Raw genomic sequence first — 26,821 nt, forward strand, 5'->3', positions numbered from 1 at the left:
CAGCCAGATCTTTTGGGACCCTTTCCCCTGGAATTCCTGTTTCTGATTTCTCGGCTATTCTATATCCCCTGATGTTATTAATATATGAAGCTTTTCTACGGGATGAGCTGGTCTACATCCTATAGATTAGCTTCCTAAGAGAGACTGACTTAAAAATGGCTCCTTCCCTCCCAGAGCCCTGAACAAGGGGTGGAACCAAACTTAATGATGATTGACAGGCGGCCTGTCCTATGACTGCAAACATTAGCAGCAAGAAAATAAAGTTGAAGCTTCTGGTACAGCTGTACCAGCACAGTCCTGATTTTAGTGTTTAATACTGGTAGCCAGTTTTTGTTCATTTTCATAGTTTCCTCCTTTCTGTTGAAATTGTCCACATTTGTGGATTTCAACAGCATCCATAGATGCAGGCAAAACGTCAGGAGAGAATGCTTTGAGAACATTGCCATACAGCCTGGAAAACTCACAGCAACCTAGTGATTCCGGCTATGAAAGCCTTGGACAACATAATTATCCACTTGAAATCCGGTTGCTGCCTCCTGCAAAATTCTGTGGTTTGTAGTTTAGGGGAGGGGCCTTTAAAATTCTCTTGGGCCTCGCTAAACTACAAGCCCCAGAATTCTGCAGGAGACAGCAACCGGATACTCAAGTGATGAAGTTGCAAAGCTGAGTATAACGAGGTTGCCAATAGCTTCTATTACCCCTCTTGTTCACCTAGCAGAGCATTGAAGAACATGAATACCTATTGGGTATCCCATACCCAAAGTTTTGGTTTTAGCTATTTGTCTTAAACATTGTGTTTCATTATACTTTTAATGTTTATATGTTGTAAGTTTTAAATGGTAATTTGTATAGTTTTTAGTGTTGTGGGCCACTTTGACTCTCTTTTAAAGAGGATAATCTCTTGGGATTTAGAGTCAAGAATAAGCATTATTATTTATTGATTTATTTATATCCTGCTTTATCTCTCCATATGGAGATTCAAAGCGGCTTACAATTAAAAACAGTACAACTTAAAAATATACAAATCTGCAATAAAACAGTATGATATATTATCAGTAGTAATTATATTTAGTATATATAATATAACAGCGTTCCATGCAGTTATGCCAGCCACATGACCTTGGAGGTGTCTACGGACGCCAGCTCTTCAGCTTAGAAATGGAGATGAGCACCAACCCCCAGAGTCAGACACGACTGGACTTAACGTCAGGGGAAACCCTTACCTTTTTACCTATATATTATAATAATCTGCCAACCTAGCAGTTCGAAAACATGCAAATGTGAGTACATCAGTAGGTACTGCTTCAGCAGGAAGGTAACGGCGATCCATGCAGTCATGCCGGCCACATAACCTTGGAGGCATTTACGGACAATGCTGGCTCTTTGGCTTAGAAATGGAGAGGAGCACCAACCCCCAGAGTCAGAAGCTACAGGACTTAATGTCAGGGGGAAACCTTCACCGTTTACTTAATATTATTATTATATAGTAATATTATTGGTATTATATTGTATTACATTATTATCAATATTATATGTATATACAATATATTATATGATTTGCATAGCACATTATAAGTATTATTATTACTATACTGTACTATACCACAATACTGCAATATTATTAATAATATTACATGTATTAACATGAAATTCATTTGTTTCATATATACCCTAGAGGCAATTTTATACACTGTGTATGTATATATTACCACATCTATGTATATATTACCACAAAGGCTGTTGCTAGATGATATGACTTTTTGTGATGTCACTGGGAAACAAAGGTGACATGTTTATGAGGAGAAAAAAAGAGAAAGGGGAAAGCAAAAACGAAGGATAGACGGGAGGGCAAGGTATGAGGGAACTGAAGAAAAGAAAAGAGGATAAAGGAAAGGAAGAAAGAAGGGATGGGAGGGAGGGAATGAAGGAAAGAAGGGGTGGGAGGGAGGGAATGAAGGAAAGAAGGAAGGAAAAGAAGGGAAGAGAAAGAAAAAAGAGAAAATGGAGGTATATGATAGATAGGAAAGGAAGAGCCACAAAGATAGCCTGTCCACTGTTGCCTGAGCACTGCCATGGAGACATTGTGAGGTAGGCCTCAGAGCTGGAGAAGAGAGGAAGCAGGCAGGCAGCAGTTCTGGCACCACCCAGGCAATTCCAGGTACGTACGCCAAGTTTTTAATTATTTTAAGCATGAAACAAATTTTGTGTACAAAGAACCATTCAAAAGCAAAGACATCACTATCTCAGTCTCTCGTTATTTTAGAAAATTTTGGATTTTGAATAAGATACTCAATCCATGCAAGATGTAACCTGCTGAAGCGGAGAGTCTAATGCACAGTAATTTATGATACAGGCAGCCATATCCTTCTGTATAAACAGTGATGTACTTGACAATCTCACATTGCAATTCTTGATCGTGGCAGAGTTATCATTACATTATAGAACAAATTTCACTAAATTTTACAGATTTATAAATATATATAAAGTTTCTGTCTACTCACCTTGAAAGAATATTAATGTTTTGGTGACAAGTAACGCTGAAGACCGAGGTTGGCATATAAATGTAAAATCTGTATTTCAAGTCTCCCCATCGAAGCTCACTGTATTTTGCTGCAGGCGGTTTAACTTCTATACATAGTAATATATGTTCCCAGTGCCTTTTAGAACAACTACTCAAGTAGGGCTGGGATGGCAGCTTTAATTTAAGACCAGCTTGGTTCATTTGGTTCACTTTCCAGCAATACCAGCACAAATGCTATGCCACACCAAATAAGGGAGGACAGAAGAGAAAGTGGGGAAGTAAGTTATGGCTCACAGAACTAACTTTCTCTCTCCCTCACACACATCCTTCATATCAGCACTATGCCACCAAAATCCTGTTTATTGTAAATGTTAGAACTGTCAGATGAAATATACATCCCCTCTTCTATGTTACTACTAAAGGTACAGGAGTTCTTGGCCTGTGTTTTACCTAGAAATCCTAAAATGTGTATACCGTCAGCTCTCCACATTCACTGGGATTAGTGGCACAGGCTCCAATGAGTGAAAAACTGCAAAAAGAAATTTGTATTGTTTTATATGAGAAAATATCTCTCTAGGAATTGTATAGATCTTCCAGCATCACTTTATTTACTTCCACTGGAAGCTGGCAACAGAATTTCTAAAGAGGTATTTTCTCTAGAAACTTCAAGGTCAGTGGTTCTCAACCTATGGGTCCCCAGATGTTTTGGCCTTCAACTCCCATAAATCCTAACAACTGGTAAGATGGGTGGGATTTCGGTGAGCTGTAGGCCAAAATACCTGGGGGATCCACAGGTTGAGAACCACTACTCTAGGTTCTCCAGTGTGAACAGAGGAAGTTGGCTATAATCACACTAGAGAACATAGACAGAACAGCTTCAATCAAATCCATAATCAAATATATGTATACATAATTCAAAACCACTAATGTAGAGAGATGACTGTACTTACATAAATGATGATGCATGGTTTAAAACTGCAGCAAATGTTTTACATGGAATTGCTTGACTAGAAATGGCAGTGTGTGGTCTTTGCAGAAAAGGGAAGTATTTCATGTACAGTAGAGTCTCACTTATCCAAGAAATGGGCTGGCAGAACGTTGGATAAGCAAAAATGTTGGATAATGAGGAATTAAGGGAAAGCCTGTTAAACGTCAAATTACGTTATGATTTTACAAATTAAGCACCAAAGCATCATGTTTTACAACAAACAACAGAAAAAGCAGTTCAATATACGGTAATGTTACGTAGTAACTACTGTATTTACGAATTTAGCACCAAAACATCGCAATGTATTGAAAACATTGACAACAAAAACACTGACTACTAAAAATTGACTACAAATAAAAACAGAAGTGCATAAAATGAACTTTAGAGTAACACATTGTCAAAAGTTAAATCCATAAAAAGTTCAGTCCTTACTGCCTAGAGAAACAGCTGTGGATCAGGACGGGAGGCAGACTGTGTTGGATAATCCAGAACATTGGATAAGTGAAGGTTGGATAAGAGAGACTCTACTGTATTAAAATCCTTGATGGCTTTTGAAGAAAAGTATTTATTTAAGAAAATTCTTAAGTATTTAAGATTTATGAAAACTGAACAAGTTATTTCTACAGGCCCTACTCTGCACACCAAAGCTGTCTGGGTATACCGACATTAGCACTATACTCCTATATAGTAAATTAAAGTACTTATTCCTGAATAGTATTTATTAGAATCCCATAAGACCTTCAGGCTCAATGCAGTTGTTTCTAGTGCTCACCAGAAATGGTCAGTCCTTGAATAGGTCACCTTGGGCACTTTCACACTAGTTTCTGCTCTACAATTCCATTTTAATTGCCAAGGCAACAACCTGTGGAATCCTAGGATTTGCAGTTTAGAATCCTCAGGCAGAGAAAACTTGCAGCTTGAAATATTTTCTCCTTTACACATGTGGATTTTTTTCTATATTAAGATATGCTATGACCTGTGCTGGAGCCCACCTGGAGGGCAGCGCTATATTCCTTTTAATTTTCTTTTGGCAAGAGCTGTGTTTATGTGTCTGTGTGTCTAGAAATGTATGTTTCTATCTAGGAAAGAAGATTAGAAAAATAGGTAACCCGGACAACTAGAAAAGTTAAAATGGATGTTTAAACACCAATGGCATATGTAGGTATAGGGAACTTTACTGTCCAGTTTAATCCACAGGACAGTTAAGATAATTGGCTTGATAGTAACATTGAAAAAAAACTTATCCGTAAGTTAGAGACTACTTTGAGATGTCACCATTTAGACCAATCTATGGAATAACTCCAAAATTGATGTTTAAACCATTGAACTTGTCGCCCACTGCTACTTATAATTGGATAATTCTAATAGCCTTTTTAGATTTTTTTTGGTACTAAAACCTAGTGTGACCCTTTTTTCTTTTTTACTGAAGCCCACATCCTCAAGGAAGAATAGTGCTACGTTCTAGCTCAGGTATGGGCAAACTTTGGCCCTCCAGGTGTTTTGGACTTCAACTCCCATAATTCCGAACAGTCTACCAGCTGCTAGGAATTGTGGGAGCTGAAGTCCAAAACACCTGGAGGGCCAAAGTTTGCCCATGCCTGAGTTAGCTATACCAGTAAGTGTATACTATGATGCAAAGAAATCTTTAATAACTTAATTGTAAATTTATCATTAACAGGCTCCAGGTATAACCAACGTATACTGTTGGTAACTGTACTACCAACCACTGCATACAATAGTTTCTTGAGTTTCTACAGAAAGTCTTTACCAACAACGGTCGCGACAAATTTCGCATTGAGGTGAAAGACATATGATAGATCAAAATGTATTGGGAATACATATATTTAATCTATTAAGGAGTACCAGCTTCTTGTTGCTTCCCACCCATTTGTTTGTATTTAGTGGCCCAAAACACTGGAAGGAGAGCTTACTTATTAAGCAGAACACTTTCTACTGGCTTCTTTTTGAATCTTTATAAGAAGAAAATATAGTTGACATTTTGAATGAAACTTCAACATTCAAGAAGAGGCCCAGAATATCTCAAGAGACCAGCCCCCCTCTCCAACTACAGCCTTGAGGCAGAAGAGCATAACAAAATATGCTATAGTGTAAGTTCATGGTTTAATGTAGAGATGTTTACTAAGTCCATCAGACTTTACGAGAGATGTGAACCCACCTACTGATCACAATAAAGATAAGGGCAACTATGCACCTTTCTTTTTTCCACTGCCTTATTGAATCCATTTTGGAAAATCCATCCTGGAAGAATGCTTGATTTAGCAACGGCTTCATACTTACCATGACAATTAATATTACATACATCCCCCAATGGCGCAGCAGGTTAAACTACTGAGCTGCTGAACTTGATGCCCAAAAGGTCGGCTGTTCGAATCCAAAGAGCAGGGAGAGCTCCCACTGTTAGTCCCAGCTTCTGCCAACCTAGCAGTTCAAAAACATGCAAATGGGAGTAGACCAATAGGTACCGCTACAGTGGGAAGGTGACAGCACTCCATGCAGTCATGCCAGCCACATGACCTTGGAGGTGTCTACAGACAACGCTGGCTATTCGTCTTAGAAATGGAGATGAGTACCAACCTCCAGTTGGACACGACTAGATTTAATGTCAAGGGAAAACATTTACCTTTACTTACATCAGTTAATTCAAGCTGTAGGCAATCCTTTGCTGTATCAACAAAATTTTTATAAAGATTTGGAAATAATTTCTACTGCATTAACTAGTTAAAGTAATAGGAAAGTCAAATGAATAATTTATTTACTAAGGCAGAGTAGTGAGTAACAAAGATGAAAGTCCACATTTTTATGCGATTAAAAACAAACAAACAAAGAGTACGTTATTAGTGCTGAGAGACCAACAGATCCCGCAAATTTCTATTTTGGTACATCCTCATCATACAGTGAATAACTTCACTTTAACATATGATGGATATTTGTGTATGGGACTTCAAATTGTCAGCTTATAGCAACACCATGAATTTACCCTGATTTAAATGTAGATGCATGTAGAACGTTGAAGATATTATATATCTCAATACAAAGGCAAGAATGAAACAAAATTTATGAAAGCATGGCATGTGCACCATTCTCTCGTTGCACTGAACAAGTGAAAAAGATCAAAATATAGTTTTCAACCCAAAATCACTGTCAGTGAAATAACACAGACAGGACCACTGACCCAAAATATGATATCTCTGTACAGATTCGCTTTTGCATAGCAGCTTCTTCTCCCATAAAAAAGACCCAGCTAATGAGATTCAATTCACACCATAAGAAAATACTCATAGCCATGCTTTCGAGTTCATAGTTTCATTCAACTAAAAACAAAAAATATACATGACAAACCATGACAGCGCAGGGAGAATGGCAAATTTTGTGAGCTACCCTCATTCTGTCTTGCAAACCTCACACACAAACTCAAAATGGATCTGAAGCACAAAGGTGGGTGGAAAGGGGGAAAATGTAAAAAAATATGGTGCTACTTGTGCACTAAGAAGTACATACTCTGGACCAGCTAGGTAGAGTGGACAACAATAGTCAGCTCAGAAGGAACTTTTGGTTTTAACTCATTGAAAACTCTGCTTTTAAAAGTTACCTCCTTTGAAAGCCACGTGCACCAGGTCAGGAGGGGAAAAACAGAGAAGGAACAAATGCATGGCCCCATGGCTTGATTAACCGTATTTTAATTGACTAAGATCATGATGTGAAAGCCAGTGTCACTTCTAAACCTATGCCACAAAATTATCAGAGGTCCCACAACCTCTGTCCTTTGGCATGCACCATCTTCAGTTACAACTGGAAAGAGACCGCCTTAATTTTATGGATCACTAGGTAAGGGAGGATCTCTAGCAGTAATCGGTAGCACAAATCTCACTGTCTGTGCACAAATGCACACCAGCCATTATCTGCAACTGAAATAAATAAAACCCAGATACTCTCTGGGTTATTTCTAATCCTATTCCATCATTTCGTTTGAGCATACAAAGTACTGATGGTTTTACATGTTCCGTGAAGCACAATCCAAAGTCTGTCTGAAAATAACCTTAATTTGTCTGTACTTTGTATGTGTAATGATGGAAATTAACATTGTTCAGCTAGTTTTTGCTTGAAGGCAGCAATATACAACAATCAATCAAAGTTTTTTTTTAAACCGTAATCCTACTTGTCCTTAATATAACCCCATTTCCTACCTCCTTTGAGGCAACATACTAAATTCAGCATTTATTGAAAAAAAGGGTTCTTCACCTTTTTGTAAAGGACTTTAAAAGGAGGTAACCTTTACTCTAGAGACTGGTTACTGCCCTAGAAACAGATATGTGGGCATCATTGTATAGATTTCATAGCTTTTGTATGCTACTCCTATATGCTACTATGGCTTCCAGCAGGATTTCATTTAAAAATGTACATCAATTCTACATATCCCAAATAAGCTCTGCACAGGAGTTTTTAACATACTCCTTCCACTCTCTGTCTTAGCAAGCAGAGTCCTGTAGCACAGAATTGCTCATGACATCCACTTCATCATTTCTTCTTGCACACTTGAAGCCTTTTCAATCATAGCACAGGGATCCCTGTGGATGGTTAGATTTCATAAACCCACAATTGTTTCCTAACATACTGTCAAAAAAGAGCCACAAATCATCCTTACATGCACGCACACAGACACTGTCACAAGGCATGAAAGAGTCAAAGTAGGAACAAAGTCTCTACATCACATTGGGTAAAAAACAAAACAAAACAAAAACCGAAACCTGGACATTCCCAGAGCTCTATCATAGCGAAGTACATATCCAAAAAGCATGAAAAGCTGAGGCAAACCATCAAGTGGGTCCACAGAACAGGTACTCATTTCCAAGCTGTCCAGAGCTCCATCACCACAACATGAATTGTCACCCATCGAAGTGTTGCAGTTGCTATTGGCTGGTGACTTCTTTATCTTCTTCATACCCTCAGGCCAATCCTTATCATGACTCATGATTGCAAAGTTTCATTCCTGGCCAGTGTGGCAGTTTCAACAGGCCACTGAATGCAACTACTATCACTTAACTCTGAACAAGCAGCAGCAGCATTTTATAATTAATGCCTACTGCATGCCATCAGTGGTATATAGTACAAGGTTGTTCCCCTAACAGAAGACAACATGCTGTGGTCACAGGATGAGTTTCATTTGCTTTTGTGGGTATGTGTTGGTGTCCAGATGCCAAAACAGGCAATGAAGCTGTATATGCAAGAGAAGATCTGACAAGTTCAAGTCTCCATCTATTTTAAGATGATGTGGTAACTATCATTGGTTTCAGCTGCAAAGAAAGCATAGCATCATCAATGTCTGATTAAATAAAAAGCGTACATCCCTGCTGTCTTTCACCCACTTCCCAATGAAAAGGATGGATGGCTGCACAAGAGATATGTTACACTGTCTGTGCTTTTGATATTCAGTTGGGGTTGCAGGGGCAGGAGAATATATTGAGTTCTATGTTCTCCAGGATGGGAAAATGTAGTGTTGTGCATTGAAAGAAAGAAAGAAAAAACAAGTACCTTTCATTGTGTCCAAGATAAAACATGATTCATCTTGAAAGTTCTGTATCATCTAAAAGAAAGAATAAAAAAATGTAAACTGTAGAGATCTGGCCACTGTTCACTCATCAAAGGCCAATTGCACTATTTTAGATATAAGAAGTGTTCAAACAATCTGCCCATCTTAAAAAAATAATCATACTTACTTCAATTATGCTTTGAGTAAAGTGCAAAGACCTCACATCCTTGCAACACTTTTAAGCTGCTACTATTGAAATAAACCCAGTGCCAAAGAATTGAGAAAAGGTTCTTTAAAAACTTTCTAGAATATTCTTTCCTAACTTCCAAGGTAAGAACCACAATGTTTCATTTCATTCATCTGTGTCTACTTTTGGAGACTATTCAATTACCCTAGCTCCCACTCTCTCTTTTGAGTTCCCTACAAAGATGATTTGGATACCAACTTGCTAATACACTTGGTGCTTTGTCCTCCTTCAAATTAACACTACAGGCAGTACTCAAACTACAAACACCTCTCAAAAATGACTCATAGTGAATTATGGGGCGAGACAACAGAAAGTAAGAGCAATCTACCTCTAGGAAGAGAAATTCACTCCTGAAAGAATTATGGGGAAAGGGTATCTCCACTGAAGCTTTATCACCAATCTTTCTTTCCACAACAAGCCATGTTTTTCAAATTTCCAATTCTCACAGGGACAGAAAGTGAGGTGAAATCTCCTGAACAGGAGCACAGACAGCAAAACAAAAACCTCAAGCCACCTCCACAGCAAATACAAGACTGCTATGAACATGGTAGATTTTGTGTTTATGGTAAACCATTCTGAACAAGTTCTCATCTGGAAATAAGGGGATGGATCCAGACTTTGTCCTACTTAAGAGTAGACCTACTAAAAGCAAGGGGGCTTCAATTAGTATAACACAGTTGTCTCCATCTAGTGTCTTCCATAGTTTAGATTATAATTCCCAAATCTTTTGACCATTGGCTATTCTGGCTGGCGTTAATGAGAGTCTGGAGAGCAGCAAGTTAGGGAAGGTTAAACTAAACAAAAAATATGGACTCAACACAATGAGTCACTATGAGATCATGTTAATGTCAATTTTCCTTTTTAATTCTAAGAGATTGGATTAATCTTTAATCGCTTATATTTATTTCCACTGTTTCTGAATATCCTCAAGGCACTCTTACCTCATCACTTATAAGTACATGTATCCCTGTGGGTCCTTGTTTGTAGATCTGACTTATCTGTTGAGCAGAAATGCTAAAAAGTTGGGCAATTTTCTCTGTCAACTCCACAGCAGTCAACTCTTCTAAGTAGATGGCATGATACACTGCAGAAATAAGAATAGTTAACAAAGAGCACATTTTCAGGATACACATAAAAGATATGGCTAGGTGGGAGGCTGAGGGAGAGCATAGAGCTTAAAGTAAGGAAATGCAACAAGCAGCTCAGTAAATCCCGGTAAGGAGAGAGAACAGGAGCAGAAGGCACAAAAAAGAGTGCTTTGTCCCAAACTGTTATATCTAGAAGAGTGCTACTTATTATTATGTACCTTCAAGGTGTTTCTGATACATAGTAAACCTAAGGCAAAGCTAGAATGGAGTTTTGTTGGTAAGATTTATTCAGAGGTGGTTTGCCATTATCTTCGACTAAGAGTGTAGATGAAAGAGAATGGTAGCATGCTAGTATTTATAAGAAAAATAACCTGGATGTTACTAGAAAAGCCAAGAGCATGAGGAACTTTCTTGGAATGTCCATGCACTTTCCCTGGAGGAGCTGTGCAGGTCCAAGACGACAGGCTTTGATAAAACAACTTCTGTTGGCAAGTAGGTGTTTGGAGGTAACCCGCTCTATCTATTTCTTCACATTAGAGACAATCTAATAGTTGGCTTTGTGTGGTTTTATTTTTAAATCCCTTTTAACCCTTGATTTTTACGGGGCTTTTTGTGGAATCCCTATGATGCTTCTGCAGAAACGTAGGGCAGTGGCTCCCAAACTGTGTTCAACAGAACCCTAGGATTCCACAAAAGCATAATTTAATTTAACTAATTTATGACACCATAAAAACCGCCCAGCAGCGTTTGGAATGAGGAAGTCAGCATCACAGTGGATGATGAAGCAGCTGCTCCCCCTGTGGCCGGAATCGAGCACACCCTCAGGAAGCTGGAAAAAATTAAATTGCCTCTCAGTCTCTGTCTCTATGTTCATATGGCATTGAATGTTTGCCTTGTATGTGTACATTGTGATCCGCCCTGAATCCCCTTTGGGGTGAGAAGGACAGAATATAAATACTGCAAATAAATAAATAAATAAATACATTTAAAAACTTTATTTTTTAAAAAAGTCTGTGGCAGAGTATGAAGATGTTACTGAAATTCAGTGTACCTCTAAAAACAAAATTTGAATTGCTTTATTGCCACTGATCTAGGGTTACTTTAAAATGCTTTTAATTACTCAAATCTATTGGAAGCAATACTCCATGTATCTGGAGCAATTACATCATCTATTAGAACAGAGGTGCCTTTCACCTTTTTTACAGCACGATCATAGGGGGTGTTTGGAAACTTGGAAACAATGACAGCAAATTGTAAAGAACAATAAATGTGGCATTTTCCAAATATCTTTCTTAATTTGGTTAATTCAAGTGGGTTTTCGAACAGCCCGACTGAGGCCAGGTGCTGTTTGTGCAAAGGAAGAGGCTCCTAGCAGTAATCATTTGAAATCCTATGCCCCACCCTTTCAAGAGTTAAGGGTTTCATTATGGCTGGTTTGTGGTTGCAGATATACAGCAATTTCAAATCAGATCATTCTCTTAAACTGAATTTGACCCTGCATTAAGGTGACTAGATAAAAACTACCCAATATATGGTATTACATTAGGAAATCACTACATGTGCAGACACTGGTGTCCCAGTGGGGATAAGGGATTGAGAGAGGAGAGAGAGAGAGACTCTACTTTCTTGAAACTCTTACCAAAGAAAGTACTGTTTGCTGCATCCCCATCTTCATGTTTCTGTTGTTCACTCAACTGCTGTGATTCCTGGCAAACATAGATTGTCAGCCTTGGCCGTACCATCCTAGGGAGGGAAGAATATGTCAGGACTCCAGAGTTAGCAGCAAATAACTGAGTTGTTTGGTGGAGGCTCCTTCTTTGTAAACTTTTAAGCAGAGGCTGGATGGCCATCTGTCAGGGTGTTTTCGTTGTGCTTTTTCTGCATTGCAGGGGGTTAGACTGCATGGCCCTTGGGAGTCTCTTCCAACTCTATGATTCTACAAGTTTGGCCAATTTATGCAGAACATGGCAAAATCTATCCCATGACTGTTTCCCTCCAAAATGCTATACAGAGGACTATACATTTGAATACTTCCATGAATTTGAATACTATTGTCACAGGTTTAGGCATGAAATACCAGATGTTTTCCATTCAATTCTATTCTCCTACACTGCATCTTAAAATAACAGTGTCTTCTCAGGCCAAAGAGATACAAAACCTACTATCACTTCATTATATATAAGACAGTTTAGAGGAAGTGAATACATATTGCCTATTTCTGAATTATGTACCTACGTCTAATTGTTTACAAATATGATCAATATGATCGTTTGCACGTATGTGTAGGTTATTACACCATTTTACATTAAGAGGACGGAGATGCCGACAAACCTGCTTTTTACAAAACAGATAAAACAGACAAGCACTGATTAATTCTATAATCAAGAACTTCAGATAAGCTAAAGATTTAAAAATGATACCTTTAGAAAGAGAAGAAAAGGAATTACATGGCCAATGTCATAAATCTGTGGTTCCCAACTTTTAGCCCTCCAACTGTTTTGGACTTCAGCTCCTACAATTCGTAACAGCTGATAAGCTGGCAGAGATTTCTGGGAGTTGAAGACCAAAACACCTAGAGGACCAAAAGTTGGGAACCACTGTCATAGATCATTCTAGACAGACTTTGTATTGAGGACCTTGTAAACTTTTACACAAGTTAAGTCCATCTTCACATTTTGGGGGTGATTCCCAAAGACTCACTCTCTCAAAAGTACTTCCTAACCTCTCCCCAACCTCCAAGTTCCTGGCTATGTCCTTAAACTTCTTGCTCCATCATCCCCTTGCTGTCTCTTTTCTTCTCCTTGTAATTTTCCATTCCTCCCTTTGCTTTCTGTGCATTCCCTTAATAGCCCCATCTCTGTATATTATGGCAAAGGGCTGAAGCAAATATTTCATTAGTTCATGGCAGGGGATGGGGGGAAAGCACTGCTTCCACTCCCCACAGCAGTATCTCAACAATCAGAATTGGTACATTAACTCAGTGGTATGGTCTTGTATTAACAACATCATGCTGACCCTCATTAAAAGCCTGGTTCTTATTCATCTGGTACTGGTCAGTATTCACCCTCTTTTCACTGCAGGACCAACTAACAATTCAAGAAATATCAGATTGCTAAAGTAGCCTCCTGGTTCAGCTCAAAGGGGCCAAGTGAGATCAGAAACTGATAACAGGTTATATTTCACAAAGAAAGATATAGAAACTATGAAACTATGAAGCAGTCTTGCTTTAACAAAAAATCAAAAGGACCCTATCTTCAATTTGTTATCCGTCTCTTCTTGTGGCTCAAGGCAACGTACAAAAAGATTAAATCAGATGATAAAACATGACACCATTGAAATGCATATTTTAAATACACACAACAAAACCACTATCAATATCAATAGGTTAAAATTCACAGTTTAAAATTGACTGGGTGGGCTGGTTGGAAGAGATAGATCTTCAATAGTGTTTTAAATTCGAACAGCTGATTTAGCTGTTGGATCTCTTCTAGCAGGTCATTCACAGTCATGGGGTGGTCAATGAAAAGGCCCTCTGGCTGATGGTTGCCAGTCAGGTTCTGGTTGGTTGGAATAAGCTTCTGCCAGAGGACCTCAGTGTCCTAAGGGGCAATGGATTGTGTGGGAGAAGGAGATCCTGTAGGCAAACCAGACCCAAACCATGTAGGGCTTAAAAAGGTCAAAACCAATACTTTGTACTCTGTTAAAACAACCTATCTTATTACATGATAGTCTCTGCATTCTCTCCAAATCTGTAAATATGCCAGCAAGTTCTATTACAAAAATTGAATATAAAATATAACAGAGTGACAGTAGGGAAGCAGAAATCTTACTTTTACTTACTAGCCAGCACATAAGCCCCACCCACCATTTAAAGCTAGTCAAGATGATACACACCGTCCCTTCAATGCATTGAAGAGTCTGATGCCATCTGCAGGACCACAGATCTGTATGACATCTTCTCTGGTCAACTTCAGTAAGTCTGCCCCTAGGATTTTTTTAACAAAAGAAAATGTGAGGTAAAAACAGATTTTTTTTCAAAAAGGGCAATTTTCACATTACACACATAAAATCATTCTATATAAATACTGCCTCACAAAGAGGCGGCAGACCTCTGACTCTGCATCTCTAGAGACACTACAGTTCCTAACACCCCCTCCCCTAGTTAGTGTGGCCAGTGGTCATGAATGATTGGCACATATGCCAATGATTTCTGCAAGTCCTCATGCCCCTATCTTTGATGCACTAAAAATGATCAGAACATAAGAGGGCCTAGGAAATATGTGCTATAATTTCAAGGAACTCTAAACCCTGTGGAGTCGAATGGAAGTCACTTCCCATTGCCTGGTTATTTCCATTTTTTTTCTCAATTTTTTTTCCTCTTAATTTTTTTATTTATTTTTTATTTTTCCCCCGTCTTACTTTTCCTCTTTCATCACTAACTCATCTTTCTTAGTATTTATATCTTTTCTTGCCATACCCTCTTTATTCTATTTCCCCTTCCCCTCACAATTGCAATTAGCAATTATGTTTTTGTTTATGTTTTCGTAAATGCTGTTGAAAATGAATAAAAATTACTTTAAAAAAAATAAAAATGATCAGAACATATGAGATTCACATCTGGATACACTAGGTGCCAACCCTGAAAATAAGTAAACTGACTCCTATGATTGCTGTTTGTTTCCAGTCTTTCTGCTCTTTATACATCACTGAAATCACTGGGGTGGAGGATGTAAGGAGGTCCAGCCTTTTATCTGTATTTAGAAGGGCATTGGGGAAATAATGATTTGGCTCTACAGGTAAGAATTAAAGAGCAGACATTGTGAAGTTTACTGAAATATCTTCCCCTTTTCTCCATTAATTTAAGCACTGCTTTTCAAATACTTCTATAGAGATTGTGGCAAGTCTGGGGTGTGAAAACCTGGCAGATACAAAGCAGAAAGGTGTACCCAAGCCATTGTGATGGGATAGCCTACAAGCCATAGAGCTTTGCCATACCCAAAAGGCTGAGTCTGAAAAGGCTTCTGGGAGACTCAGGCCTCAGAGGTTGGGGATGGCAGAAAAATACTGTCAAAAGAAGTTACAAGGAAGTTGAGATATCAGCTGCTGGGGCCTTCTTTTTCAGGAGCAGGGAGAGGTTTTTGTTACTACCTGAGAAGTTTGTGAAAAGCCGTGAGAAAGCTGAGAAGCGGTTCCGGTGTAGCCATTGCTGAGCCTCTTGAGGTGTGGAGGTTGGTAGGAGGTTCTATAGAGCAAAGAAAATTGGGTTTTCTATCATAAAAGGGGAATGAAGACCACATACAGAACCAAACCAATGATGGGTGTGGTATTTTCCAAAACAGGAAAGCAGTAGTGTAATACTTAAGCCTGCACAGCACCTAGGAGTCTAATCAAGGTGATCTGAAACCACTTCCTATGCTTCATCTTCAAACTCTGAACAACACAGCTTTAGGATTCTTGTTTCATTTAAAATCTCTCCCTACACCACATGTGACATTGAATTTGATGAAGAGCTCTAGACACTCGGTCTAGAATTCTTAGCCCTATTACATTACTATACTAACATGTATGATTTGGATGGCATGATTTTAATTGTTTTTAATAATTTATTTAATTGCTTGGTTTTAATTGTAGCTGTTATTTTAATATATGGGTGTATGGCATCGAATTGCTGCCTTTTGTAAGGCCACCTTGAGTCCCCTCCTGGGTGAGAAAGGTGGGGCACAAATATGGCAAATACATAAAATAATAAATAACATGGAGTTTGGAAAGCAACTTATAAGAAAAACCAAATATGGTCTTTTGAAGCAAGAACAATAACAAACACACTTTTATAAGCTAGATCAGAGACTATCCAAAACTGAGTGAAAAAAGGGTTTATGGCACAAAATATGAAATAGAACTTACATCTGCAATTGGAGCAGGAGGTTCAGGTTGGTGATTTGGAGACCCATTGCTTTTATCAGAAAAAAAAACAAGAAGAAGGCAGTGAAGACGCTTCTCTGAGTTTAAGGTAAAGGTAAAGGTTTCCCTTGATGATAAGTCCAGTTGTGTCTGACTCTGGGGGTTGGTGCTCATCTCCAATTCTCTGAGTTTACCAGGTGATTTTAAGGAATTCTCTTGCATATTTGGTCAAAGAGTTCAAACAGACTCAGCATATATTCAACCCCTCCATTCCCACTCCAGCTCTTCCCTTGAACACGCGTTCTCCCACTGCCATAACAGCAACCAAGTTTATGCCATTACACACCTTACTTCCAGACTAGTTTATTCAGACAGAAGATATATTTCCATTAACATTATTAAAAGTAATAATGAATTGATCCTGTAGAGCCAGAGGAGAAAAATAGCATTTTTCTTTTTTCCATCTACACCTTTGTAGGACACAGAAGTCAGATCTTAAAAGGTCCAAAACCGTCAGCAATTTGTTTTGCAGACTTGCATGTCAAGGAGGCTATAGATATGAATAATAGACAAAAACCTAAGTACAAAAATGGCCAAAAGTGGGTAAGTGAGGAGTGGGGGAAATACTTGGACTTACCCTTCACTGATAGAGAAACTGCTATGCGAACTGCTAAAGCCAGGGGATGGCACATTATTGACGTAAGTGATCTCAGGCCATGGAGAGCACTGGAAGGGAAAAATCAAATTGTGAAATCCTCAGAACACACCTCAATGCTTTTGAAGCTCATGGCTCTTTCCAACTGAAAGAAACTGATTCTGTGAATGTACTATGCCAAGTGAAGATTTTGTGTTTCAATTATATCCAGCCTCCATACTTGTGGAGAAGACAGAATAGAAGCCTAGAGAGAAATGGTTCAGAGTTAGAACATATTTTAACAATGAACAAGCATCAATGTGTCTGTTTAGGAGCCTAGATCTCAATTCTTCTTCCATGTTCCTAGCTATCAAAGGAACTTACATTTGCTTCTCCATGAACTGCTCTGTGTCATAAGAAACAGAAAAGCATACATCTAATTTTTTCCAACCAAGCTACACATCGATCTATATATATATAAATGTAATGTGTGTTTTATTATGGAGTAAACAACAAAACCACTGAAGCAAATCACACCAAATTTGGCCACAAAAGACATAGTCATCCAAAATATGTCTTTCAAACAAAAAAACCTAGAAAAATAAAGTCCAAATTAGAGGAAGAGGAAGAACTGTTTTTCCCCTTGCTGCCAGTTAGAAAGGTAGGCTCCGCCCACTTCATCTCCTAGCAACCCCCTCGGCCAAAGGACAGCCAGGGTTCAATAAGGCCTCTTCCACACTACCTATAAAATACAGATGATCTGATTTGAACTGGATTATTTGGCAGTGTAGACTCAAGGCTCTTCCACACAGCTATATAACCCAGAATGCCAAGGCAGATAATCCATAGTATCTGCTTTGAACTGAATTATCTTGAGGCCACGCTGCCATATAATCCAGTTCAGTATGGATTTTATACAGTTGTGAAGAAGGGGGCTCATATAATCCAGTTCTAAGCAGATAATATAAGATTATAAAAATAATATCTAAAATTACTGTGGTATAATAATACAGAACAATATAATCTCTAAAATAAAGAGCAACACTCTGAAAACAGGGGAATTCCAGAAAGAAAACAACCAAGGCCAGCTAATGCCTCCCAACAAAGGATTCCCAAAGGCAGGAAGCAGCCAGGCTTTGAAGCTGCAAGGCAATTAAATGCTAATCAAGGTGACTAATTGCAGCATTCATACTTGCTACACCGAGACTATTAATTGCTATTCAACCTGGCCAACCAAATTTCCCCTAGATAGAAAACCCTCAGGTTTTGAAGCCACAACGCTACTCCATCCCATTCAACCTGCCCAACGAAGAATGCCCCTATGTAGAAAGCAGCCAGGCTTGTAAGCAGCAAGGCTATTAAGTGCTGTTCAACCTGGCCAACCAAGATTTCCCCTAGATAGAAAACCCTCAGGTTTTGAAGCCACGAGGCTACTCCATCCCATTCACCCTGCCCAAAGAAGGATGCCTCTATATAGAAAGTGGCCAGGCTTTGAAGCAGCGAGGTTATTCAGTGCAATTCAAATTGGCCAAAAAACCATTCCCCAAGCAGCAAGCCTATTCCATTGTATTCCAGCTCACCAAACAAAGATTCACATAAGAAGAAAAAGGCCAGGCTTTGAGGCTATTCACTGCTATTCCACCTGGTCAACAAATGATTCCCATAAGCCACAGCAACGAGTGGCCAGGCACAGCTAGTATTTCTTTAAAACAGCATTGCTTATTCTAGGTTGGGCTGCAAAACAAGGCAAACACTGGCCAATGCTGTATTTTTGCATGCTACAGGAAACAAGGTTTATTCTGAAAATTGGACATCAAAGCCCTCTGCTCTCCTTTCAATTGCTCTCAATTGGCAGAGATTTAAAGAAAAACTATCCAACTGAATGGTTCGTTTGTTTTTATCAAGATGGTATATACCCAAAGCATTTGGAAGCATCAATCGTTGGATTCGGGAGTCACATGTCAGATGGGATAGCTAAAGAATGATGAAAGGATGAATTTTTCTCATCCTTTTCAATTCTTCATTGTTGCATGAGTAGTGTATGGATTCTAACTGGAGATTCACGATTTATTAAAAGCTTATCCATGTGGGGCTCCAACCCATTTTTCAGGGTGGCTGGCATTTAGAAGTGTGACATTTTCACACCAGGGAGTCAGGGACTGGCAAAGTGTTGCAAATGGCTGTTGAATGAAGCAAGAATCCTTTTGAAACGAGACACTGAGAACAGGGAATCTTGTATGGCCAAGGATTTTTTTGAGGGAGGGTTTAACATGTGCACAGTGCTACAGTTATATTTAGGGACAGTAGCTATTGCAACAAAAAAGACAATACTCTTATCATTTAGCCCTAGGCCCAAGTCTTAAGATTCTACTCATTAAAACATCTTGGCTGTATAAAAGTAAAGTGCCTTTCATGGTAGCCATGTGATTGTAATTCATCTTCACTTTATTAAATGGACATCATCTTAAGAGAAAACATAAACTTCATTGCTAGGAAACATTACCCAGCATGTCAGTTGCAGACATGGTCCTTGACCCACCCCAATCTTTTAATAGCATTGTTTTGTTCAAACAAAACATCCTGGATATCTTAACACACACTACATGCCTTACCTCCGTAAGTATCGTAGTCTCATATGAAGGCTGATACTTTTCTTTCTCATGAGGAGTTCGCTTCTCCATCTTCTCTCTGTCTGTCTTTTGTTTCCTATCAGCTCCTTTGGGCTGGAAATGAGACATTTTAGTTAAGTAATGTATACAGTGCAGGAATGCAAGCACTCAACAGAGGGTTGTTTCAGTTTATAAGGGCAGCACAAGAATCCTATGAAAACTGGCAAGAATAAGGAGGGGTCTATTAAAAAAACCCTGAGGTTATAGATTCAAGCTTGCTTCCAACTGCTATTTTTTAAAAGCAAGTGGAAACAAAGACAAGAAAAGGATGTCCCAGGCTCATCCAAGGTACTCATTTCTCTTTCTGTTGCCTTTCATGCAATGGTCATTATGAGAGCTGACAATATTTGGGGGGGGGGGGGGGGGAGAGCAGACAACTGTATAGATATCTACCTAAAGCAGGCACACAGGCACACACTTTCTCTTGCAAGGATTCTACACTCCCAATGGGAACAACCTGCCCCTTTCCCAAAATGCCACCCATAGTGTACAACATCTTCTCAAAAGCAGCCTAATAGGCTGACTCTCTACTGGTCTTGCAGAGGCTAGTCAAGGCCACTCTTCCCTAGAAGGTTTCTGAAAGGTATAGTTAGGTCATTAGATCATTGAGATTTACTGCAGAATTTGTTTTGTTATTTTTCTTTTTAGAGTTTAGGAAGTCTTTCTTGAAAGTTCTTGTTTGACAGAGGTAATAGAAGGATACCAGGGGAGGGAGGAGGGGAATGTAATTGCATTCCTTCTTAATATTAGAGGGAAGGAGGGAAATATTTCAGTCTTGGTTATGGCATCAGTCTGGTCAGAGATCCCTTAGGGGACAACTGAACTGGGAATGGCACCTAATTTCCTTATAGGGGTTTACAAAGGTCATTCTTGACATTAATTCAAACATGAAAAACCTGTTCCACGGCCCCTCTTGCCCGCTGCAGTCTAAAACCCTGAAGATTTTTATCGAGCCAAGTACCTTGCAATCTGTCCCAATACCTATGTTAAACTGCTCACTTTGGATACAAAAGCCAGAAGTCTCTATATCCCAAAGGCCATTGATACTGTTCAGTGAGACACAAGGAAGAACTAGATTAAACTACAAACCAGCCCATTTGTTGAAACCCTGGTCTGCTTGGATACATGCAGAATTTAGGTTTGAATATAAGCAAGGCAAACTACATTGAGATAATACAGCGTGTTTCAAAAAAAGGTACCCAATTTGAAAATGCTCTCTCTGCAACTACAAACCATCCATGAATTAAAGTCTTACCATTTGAAAGGGTGAGGCATAGAGTTTCAAGCAATTACTGCTAGATGCCTCTCCCAGCACATAAACAGCCCCTGACCCCAAGTCATTCACAAGATGGCAACCCTGCAACATAAGGCAGTTTGTGTTCTGGAGTTCAGTGAGATGCTGTCTGTACAGCAGGGGGAGGGCACATAGAGCATTTATAAATGATTAGTAAAACTTGAATTGATAAAACCATTAGCAACGTTAGCAAGTTCAGCAGCTCAGCAGTTTAACCTCCTGTGCCACCGGAGGTCTCAATAACAAGTTGAAAAACAGAGGATGAATAATAGGAAGTGATGGGGATTGGAATTCACATCCTCTCACCTACCTATAAAGCTCAAATGAGTGCAATGTGTGTGTGATCCCCATAAACCTATATTTTAAAAACATGGGTTCACTACTGTCATATCTAGCATGGCTCTCAGACATCACATTTCAAATTGGACTGAAAACAGCACACCTGCTTACCTTACAGTTTCTCATGAAAGTAAAAACGCCATATTCATTGCATGCAAGCTTTAATTTAGTTCCACACATGCACTAGTCACTTGTTCACATAATAAACTACAATTGTTAAACACTGTATAGATGAACATTTCCCAAACGTTCCTGACTGGCTTTTTCCATCGATAGTATTGGCTAAACCAGGCATCCTCAACCTGTGGCCCTCCAGCTGTTTGGGCCTCCAACTCTCAGAAACCCTAGCTAGCTTATTCAACAGTCAGGAATTCTGGAAGTTGGAGGCTCAAACAGCTGGAGAGACGCAGGTTGAGGAGGACTGGGCTAGACAAACCAGGATCTCATCAGCAAGAAAGACTTAGCTCTGCATTCTATCCTATCTTATCACTGCCAAACCTATAATATCACTGCCAAACAAGCTAGAACGCTTCAGATTCCAACTTCGTGAGGAGTGATCAACCAAGAGTTCCAGTTTAAATGCATTACTAAGTTTTTGCCTCCTAATAAGTTCCTGGTTTGTTCCGGTGGCACTTGTGCATGGTCATGTTGAGGTATAAGCCAGAGTATTCAACCATTCAGGTTTATTGTTGCAAGGGAATAATAAACTGGAATGGCTGCAAGACACCCCAAATCTTGGACGCAAGTTCCTGGTTCATGGAGTTTCCAAAAATGAAAGAAACAGTTGCTGCCAATGGGCACAAACATGGTACTGGTGCCTGGCACGTTAGGCGACAGAAAGTGCCATCTTCCCTGCCTGTATCAGATTGCCTAAGAATATTTGGTCTAGAGAGTAAGTTCTCACAATGCTTTATGAACAGAATAGCAATACATGACTTTAAGATTTGCAATTATCTTTAGCATTACACAGCCCAAAATTATTTTTTTTCTTGGTGTTTGGGTTTTTAAGCTTATTCCTGGTGTTTTCTAGGGTACTGATTCAGACAATTGCATTGGACAGACAGCATCAGCTCTAGTTTCTTAGATATGCTTATATGCTATGGGTGAGCAGATGAAGACTGGTAAATGGTATACTGTGTCTTAAAAACTAGAGCTGACAAGGAAGTACTGGTACCATTTTTGGAATCAACAGGTTAAATATACCCAGAGACAGGACTAACATTTGAGGAACCAAATGTGTGTTGGCAATTGTTTTCATTTTAAATTGCATTTTAAGCACAATAGTGCACTCCAGTCCCCCCAAAATATTATTTTGCTATGGTTAGGGTAAACATAAGATAGTCACTGATTATCACAAATAGCTAAATCTTAATACTAACCACAAGGGTCTAGACCAGGCATGGGCAAACTTCAGCCCTCCAGGTGTTTTGGACTTCAACTCCCCCAATTCCTAACAGACTACTGGCTGTCAGGAATTGTTGGAGTTGAAGTCCAAAATACCCGGAGAGCCGAAGTTTGCCCATGCTTAATCTAGATAGGACAGAAAAGGCAGAAACAGTCTTATCTTCATATGCTATGCGCCTTAGTCCTACTACATTTTTCAACGTTAAGGTTCTGAGAAAACAGCTTTATTGAAATGTTTCTGGAAACAATTAATTTGTACTTCTAGCTATTTAAAATGCATCACATCTGCTGGAGCATAGCTATACCTTGAAGACTTTGATCTGGCAGCTGGCAGAATGCAGATGTTCTGTGTATTCTCCATTCTCATTCTCCTTAAATGTGTCAATCTGAACTCTGAATGGCACACCCTTCTCGCCCCCATGTTTCCTCATAGTGAACTCTGTACTAATGCAGTGCACCTGTAAAGAGACAGTCAAAAATGTTCCAATGTACATAAATACTTTTTGCTCATAAATTAAAGGTGCTTGACAACAGACTAAAATAAGTTGTATACCTGTAAACATGGTTCCTCAAATGGTCATCTGTGAACTCACACAAATGAGTTGCCTGTGTAGTCATTCATTCAGAACCTTCTAGAGCAGTAGTTCTCAACCTGTGGGTCCCCAGATATTTTGGTCTTCAACTCCCAGAAATCCTAACAGCTGGTAAAGTGGCTGGGATTTCTGGGAGTTGTAGGCCACAACACCTGGGACCCACAGGTTGACAACCACTGTTCTAGAGTATTCCATACATTTTTTTTTGTTAAAACCTCTAGTACTGTTATATAGCTCCATTCCTGTCTAAACTCTAACTTCTATGCACACCGATGTAACAGCCCAAAGAAATTAGGAAAGGCAAGACATAATGAGGGGAGAAGGGCAGGGTTGCGTAAGTTTACAGATGACCACTTAAAGAACCACAGTTACAGGTATGCAACCTGATCTTCTTCGTGGTTTCTGTCACTCAGACAAACGGGAAGCTAGCAAGCTACTAACCATACAAGATGGGAGTGTCATGTATAGGTATATATTCACTATAGAGGTATGAAGTAATACAGGAGTACAGTACAGCGTTCCCAATGGAAGCATCAGTCTAGACCAGGCATGGGCAAACTTCGGTCCAAAACCTCCAGGTGTTTTGGACTTCAACTTCCAGAAATCCCAGCCATCTTATTGGCTTGTTAGGAATTGTGGGAGTTGAAATCCAAAACACCTGGAGGGCCAAAGTTTGCCCATGCCTGGTCTAGGGTCTTGCATCAAACTCTTTAATGAGATGTAAATGCAACCAAGTATCCACTTGTGCAAAAGTCCTCAATGGTCACCCCAGCCCAGAAGGCAGAAGACGTAGACTTCCAATATGAGCTGGAGGATCTTTATGAGCCTGTTAATGGGCAAAGACAACCCTTCAAAAAGTGCTGCAAGCAGTAGCAAACAAAAAGCCTCTGCAAAGTCCTGAAACCAGAAGTCTTGTCAACATGAAATGTATTACTATGTTCAATGTGTTGTCAAAGGCTTTCATGGCCGGGATCACAGGGTTGTTGTATGTTATCCGGGCTGTATGGCCATATTCTAGAAGTATTCTCTCCTGACGTTTTGCCCACATCTATGGTAGGCATCCTCAGAGGTTTTGAGATACTGAAAGCCTCTGAGGATACCTGCCATAGATGTGGGCGAAACGTCAGGAGAGAATACTTCTAGAACATGGCCATACAGCCCGGAAAACATACAACAACCCTATTACTATGTTGTTATTGTTGCAGATGCTGTTATATTTGCATTCCCCTTTTCTCCATGGACTGCAAAAAACAAGAAGCCTCAAAACACTGAGACAGAGCAGTCTTCCCAAATTCAGAAATGTCCTAGTTCATATAGAACACTGACATAACTTTAAGCAAAACGGAATCTCACATCTTAAAACAACCTTATTGTGATGGAAACGCAGGTTGGGCTCGTCCACTTTGAGAACACTAATTTTTCAGAGATGACAACATAACCATTAGGAATGCAGACTTCAGAGGATCGGGACAATTCAATAGCCTTACATATGTATCTCAAGATAGATGAAGAAGAGAAGTGAACTAAGTTTGCCTGAGCCAGTACAGTGTGATCAGGAGTCAGTTCACGTTGTCACAATGAAACTACTGGCATGCTGTTAATCTGGTATGTCTCAAATCTCTTTTATGTCTTGTTTGAGGTGCAAAAGCTCCACAGAAACGACAAGTGACAACGAAGACAAAGAAAGCACTTTGAGGATCCATCCTTCTCAGGGATTTTAAGACAAGTGATACACTTCTTAAAGGAAAACAGAAAAACAAGATTCCCCAAAGAAGGCTGGAGGTGGGCAGGGTTACCACCCAAAGGTTTATGTATATAAAACTCTAGAAGGCACTAAATGATGCACTGTGCAGGCATAGATGAGCCAGTTATGTGAATCACAAAGACAAGAAGAACAATTTTCCCAAACAAGTTATAGGAAGAGATATCAGCTGGGCTATTTGTCAGAGCAACGAGACATTGTAAGTTCCAAAGGGTTATACACTGCTGTCAGTGAATCAGAATAGTTTTTTCTCATTGTGTGTTACAGGACAAATACGTCTAGAAAAGCAATAAAAAGGTTATATGCTCTTAATCTAGTATACTTTAATGCATCTGAAATCTGGAGAGGAATTATTGCAATATGTTTAGGCATATATAAAAGTAATGGTTACAGCATTTGTCCCAGTATTTACAAAACATGCCTATAAAAAATAAGGTGGAGTATGAACCATTGACCAGAGGCTGTAGAATACGAGAAAGCAGAGAAAATGTAAGGTGCCACTTGTTTTTCAAAAATTGGTCATGGTCAAAATTAACTTCTGGTAATCTCTAAACAATTATTATCTACAAAGCACATTCAGCATGTTTTGACTTGGGAGGTTGGTGCAGGTGTAATGTTTTCCTGATAAAGGAACGAGGAAAATATCTCATATTTATGTATGTCGTCCTGTTTCTCATTTTCTCCTGACCCTCACACTTTCCATTTTCTCTTTCAGCAATAATTAGTGTTACTATCAACACCCTTTCTGAGCTCTAACTGTAGATGCAATTGGAACCCAATCAGAATTTAATCAGAAAGGAAAACAGAGTAGAAGTGTGACAGATTCCCTTTCGAGACTGGTCCTACAGTTTCAACTCTCGGGCTCCTGTCACACACCCTATCCTTGTTTGCCATTCCTTCCTCGATTGAGTGCATGGACCTCAGGGTGACACCTTATGTGGATCTATAGCATTATTATTGTCATCACTTTTACTGTGGTGACTATTATCAGCCTCCACCAAGTTTTAAAAAGAACTGACAGACACAGTAGCAAAACAGTGGAAATTTATTATCATATATAATTAATATATAAACCCTCCCATCAATCCTAGTTCCCTAAAACTATGAACTCTTTTCACTGACTATTCTGTCTCTATTCAAGCGTTTCTCTGTGTCTGTCAAATCCAAGCCCTATCTGTATCTTGCAGACACATTCTTTTCACCCACATCACCCTTTCACAGAATTCTCTGAGCAGTTAACAGCTGCTATTAGTCAGTCTTCACAATTACTCTCTTCACAAGAAGTAGCAGGAAGCTCAGGAAAGAAGGGGAAACAGAGGATTCTTCTGACATCTTAACTGTGATTGAGAGATCAGGAAATGTTTCACCTATACCAAGCTCCTGAAACCAAATGTTAAGATTCAGGGGGGAAAAGGCTGAGACATCACTTTGTGTAGTTGCATGCAAGGTGTAACGAAGCATTATAAAGGATAAAAGCGAGACAGTCTGGCTGTTATCCTTTATAACACTTTGCAAATCTACACGCACACGCACACACAATAGACAGTGCACAAGTAATTGAGTGTGAAATTTAATTTTCCAGTTCATTTATAATGGGGTTTGGAGGTGACCTTCAACTTTTGCACCATGCTTCTAAATGATGACCTTGCTGAACAAACTATAAAGATAGGGAAGGTAGTAATACTGTATTTAACCAATTGTAAAACCCACTTTTTTCCATTTCAGAGGCTCCAAAATCTGTCTGGATCTTATGATTGATGTCTTATGGATTCACGGGTTTTGGGTGCCCCTACAACAAGGGAAAACGTGCATTTACCTCAGACAGAGGAAGAG

At 39.3% G+C, this 26,821-nt stretch overlaps 1 protein-coding gene and 1 long non-coding RNA gene across 2 annotated transcripts in view; one reads left to right on the top strand and one right to left on the bottom strand.

Moving 5' to 3' along the window:
• Positions 1-1,967: 1,967 nt before the first annotated feature.
• LOC134294771 (uncharacterized) lies at positions 1,968-10,389 on the top strand. Its single transcript, XR_010001465.1, has 2 exons — positions 1,968-2,158; positions 5,412-10,389. It is a non-coding gene; the product is annotated as an uncharacterized LOC134294771 (long non-coding RNA).
• tfcp2 (transcription factor CP2) overlaps positions 6,266-26,821 on the bottom strand; it is a 47,297-nt gene continuing 26,741 nt past the window's right edge. The window contains exons 7-16 of the mRNA XM_008103531.3: positions 22,939-23,091; positions 19,540-19,650; positions 16,931-17,019; positions 16,297-16,345; positions 15,541-15,634; positions 14,287-14,377; positions 12,032-12,135; positions 10,246-10,388; positions 9,060-9,111; positions 6,266-8,821 (exon numbers count right to left, since the gene is read on the bottom strand). Coding sequence (XP_008101738.1) covers positions 8,784-8,821; positions 9,060-9,111; positions 10,246-10,388; positions 12,032-12,135; positions 14,287-14,377; positions 15,541-15,634; positions 16,297-16,345; positions 16,931-17,019; positions 19,540-19,650; positions 22,939-23,091 — 924 coding nt within the window. The 3' untranslated portion in view covers positions 6,266-8,783. The remainder of the gene's footprint in view (positions 8,822-9,059; positions 9,112-10,245; positions 10,389-12,031; positions 12,136-14,286; positions 14,378-15,540; positions 15,635-16,296; positions 16,346-16,930; positions 17,020-19,539; positions 19,651-22,938; positions 23,092-26,821) is intronic.

The sequence above is a fragment of the Anolis carolinensis genome, unplaced genomic scaffold (assembly GCF_035594765.1).
Source record: "Anolis carolinensis isolate JA03-04 unplaced genomic scaffold, rAnoCar3.1.pri scaffold_20, whole genome shotgun sequence".
Lineage (NCBI taxonomy): Eukaryota > Metazoa > Chordata > Lepidosauria > Squamata > Dactyloidae > Anolis > Anolis carolinensis.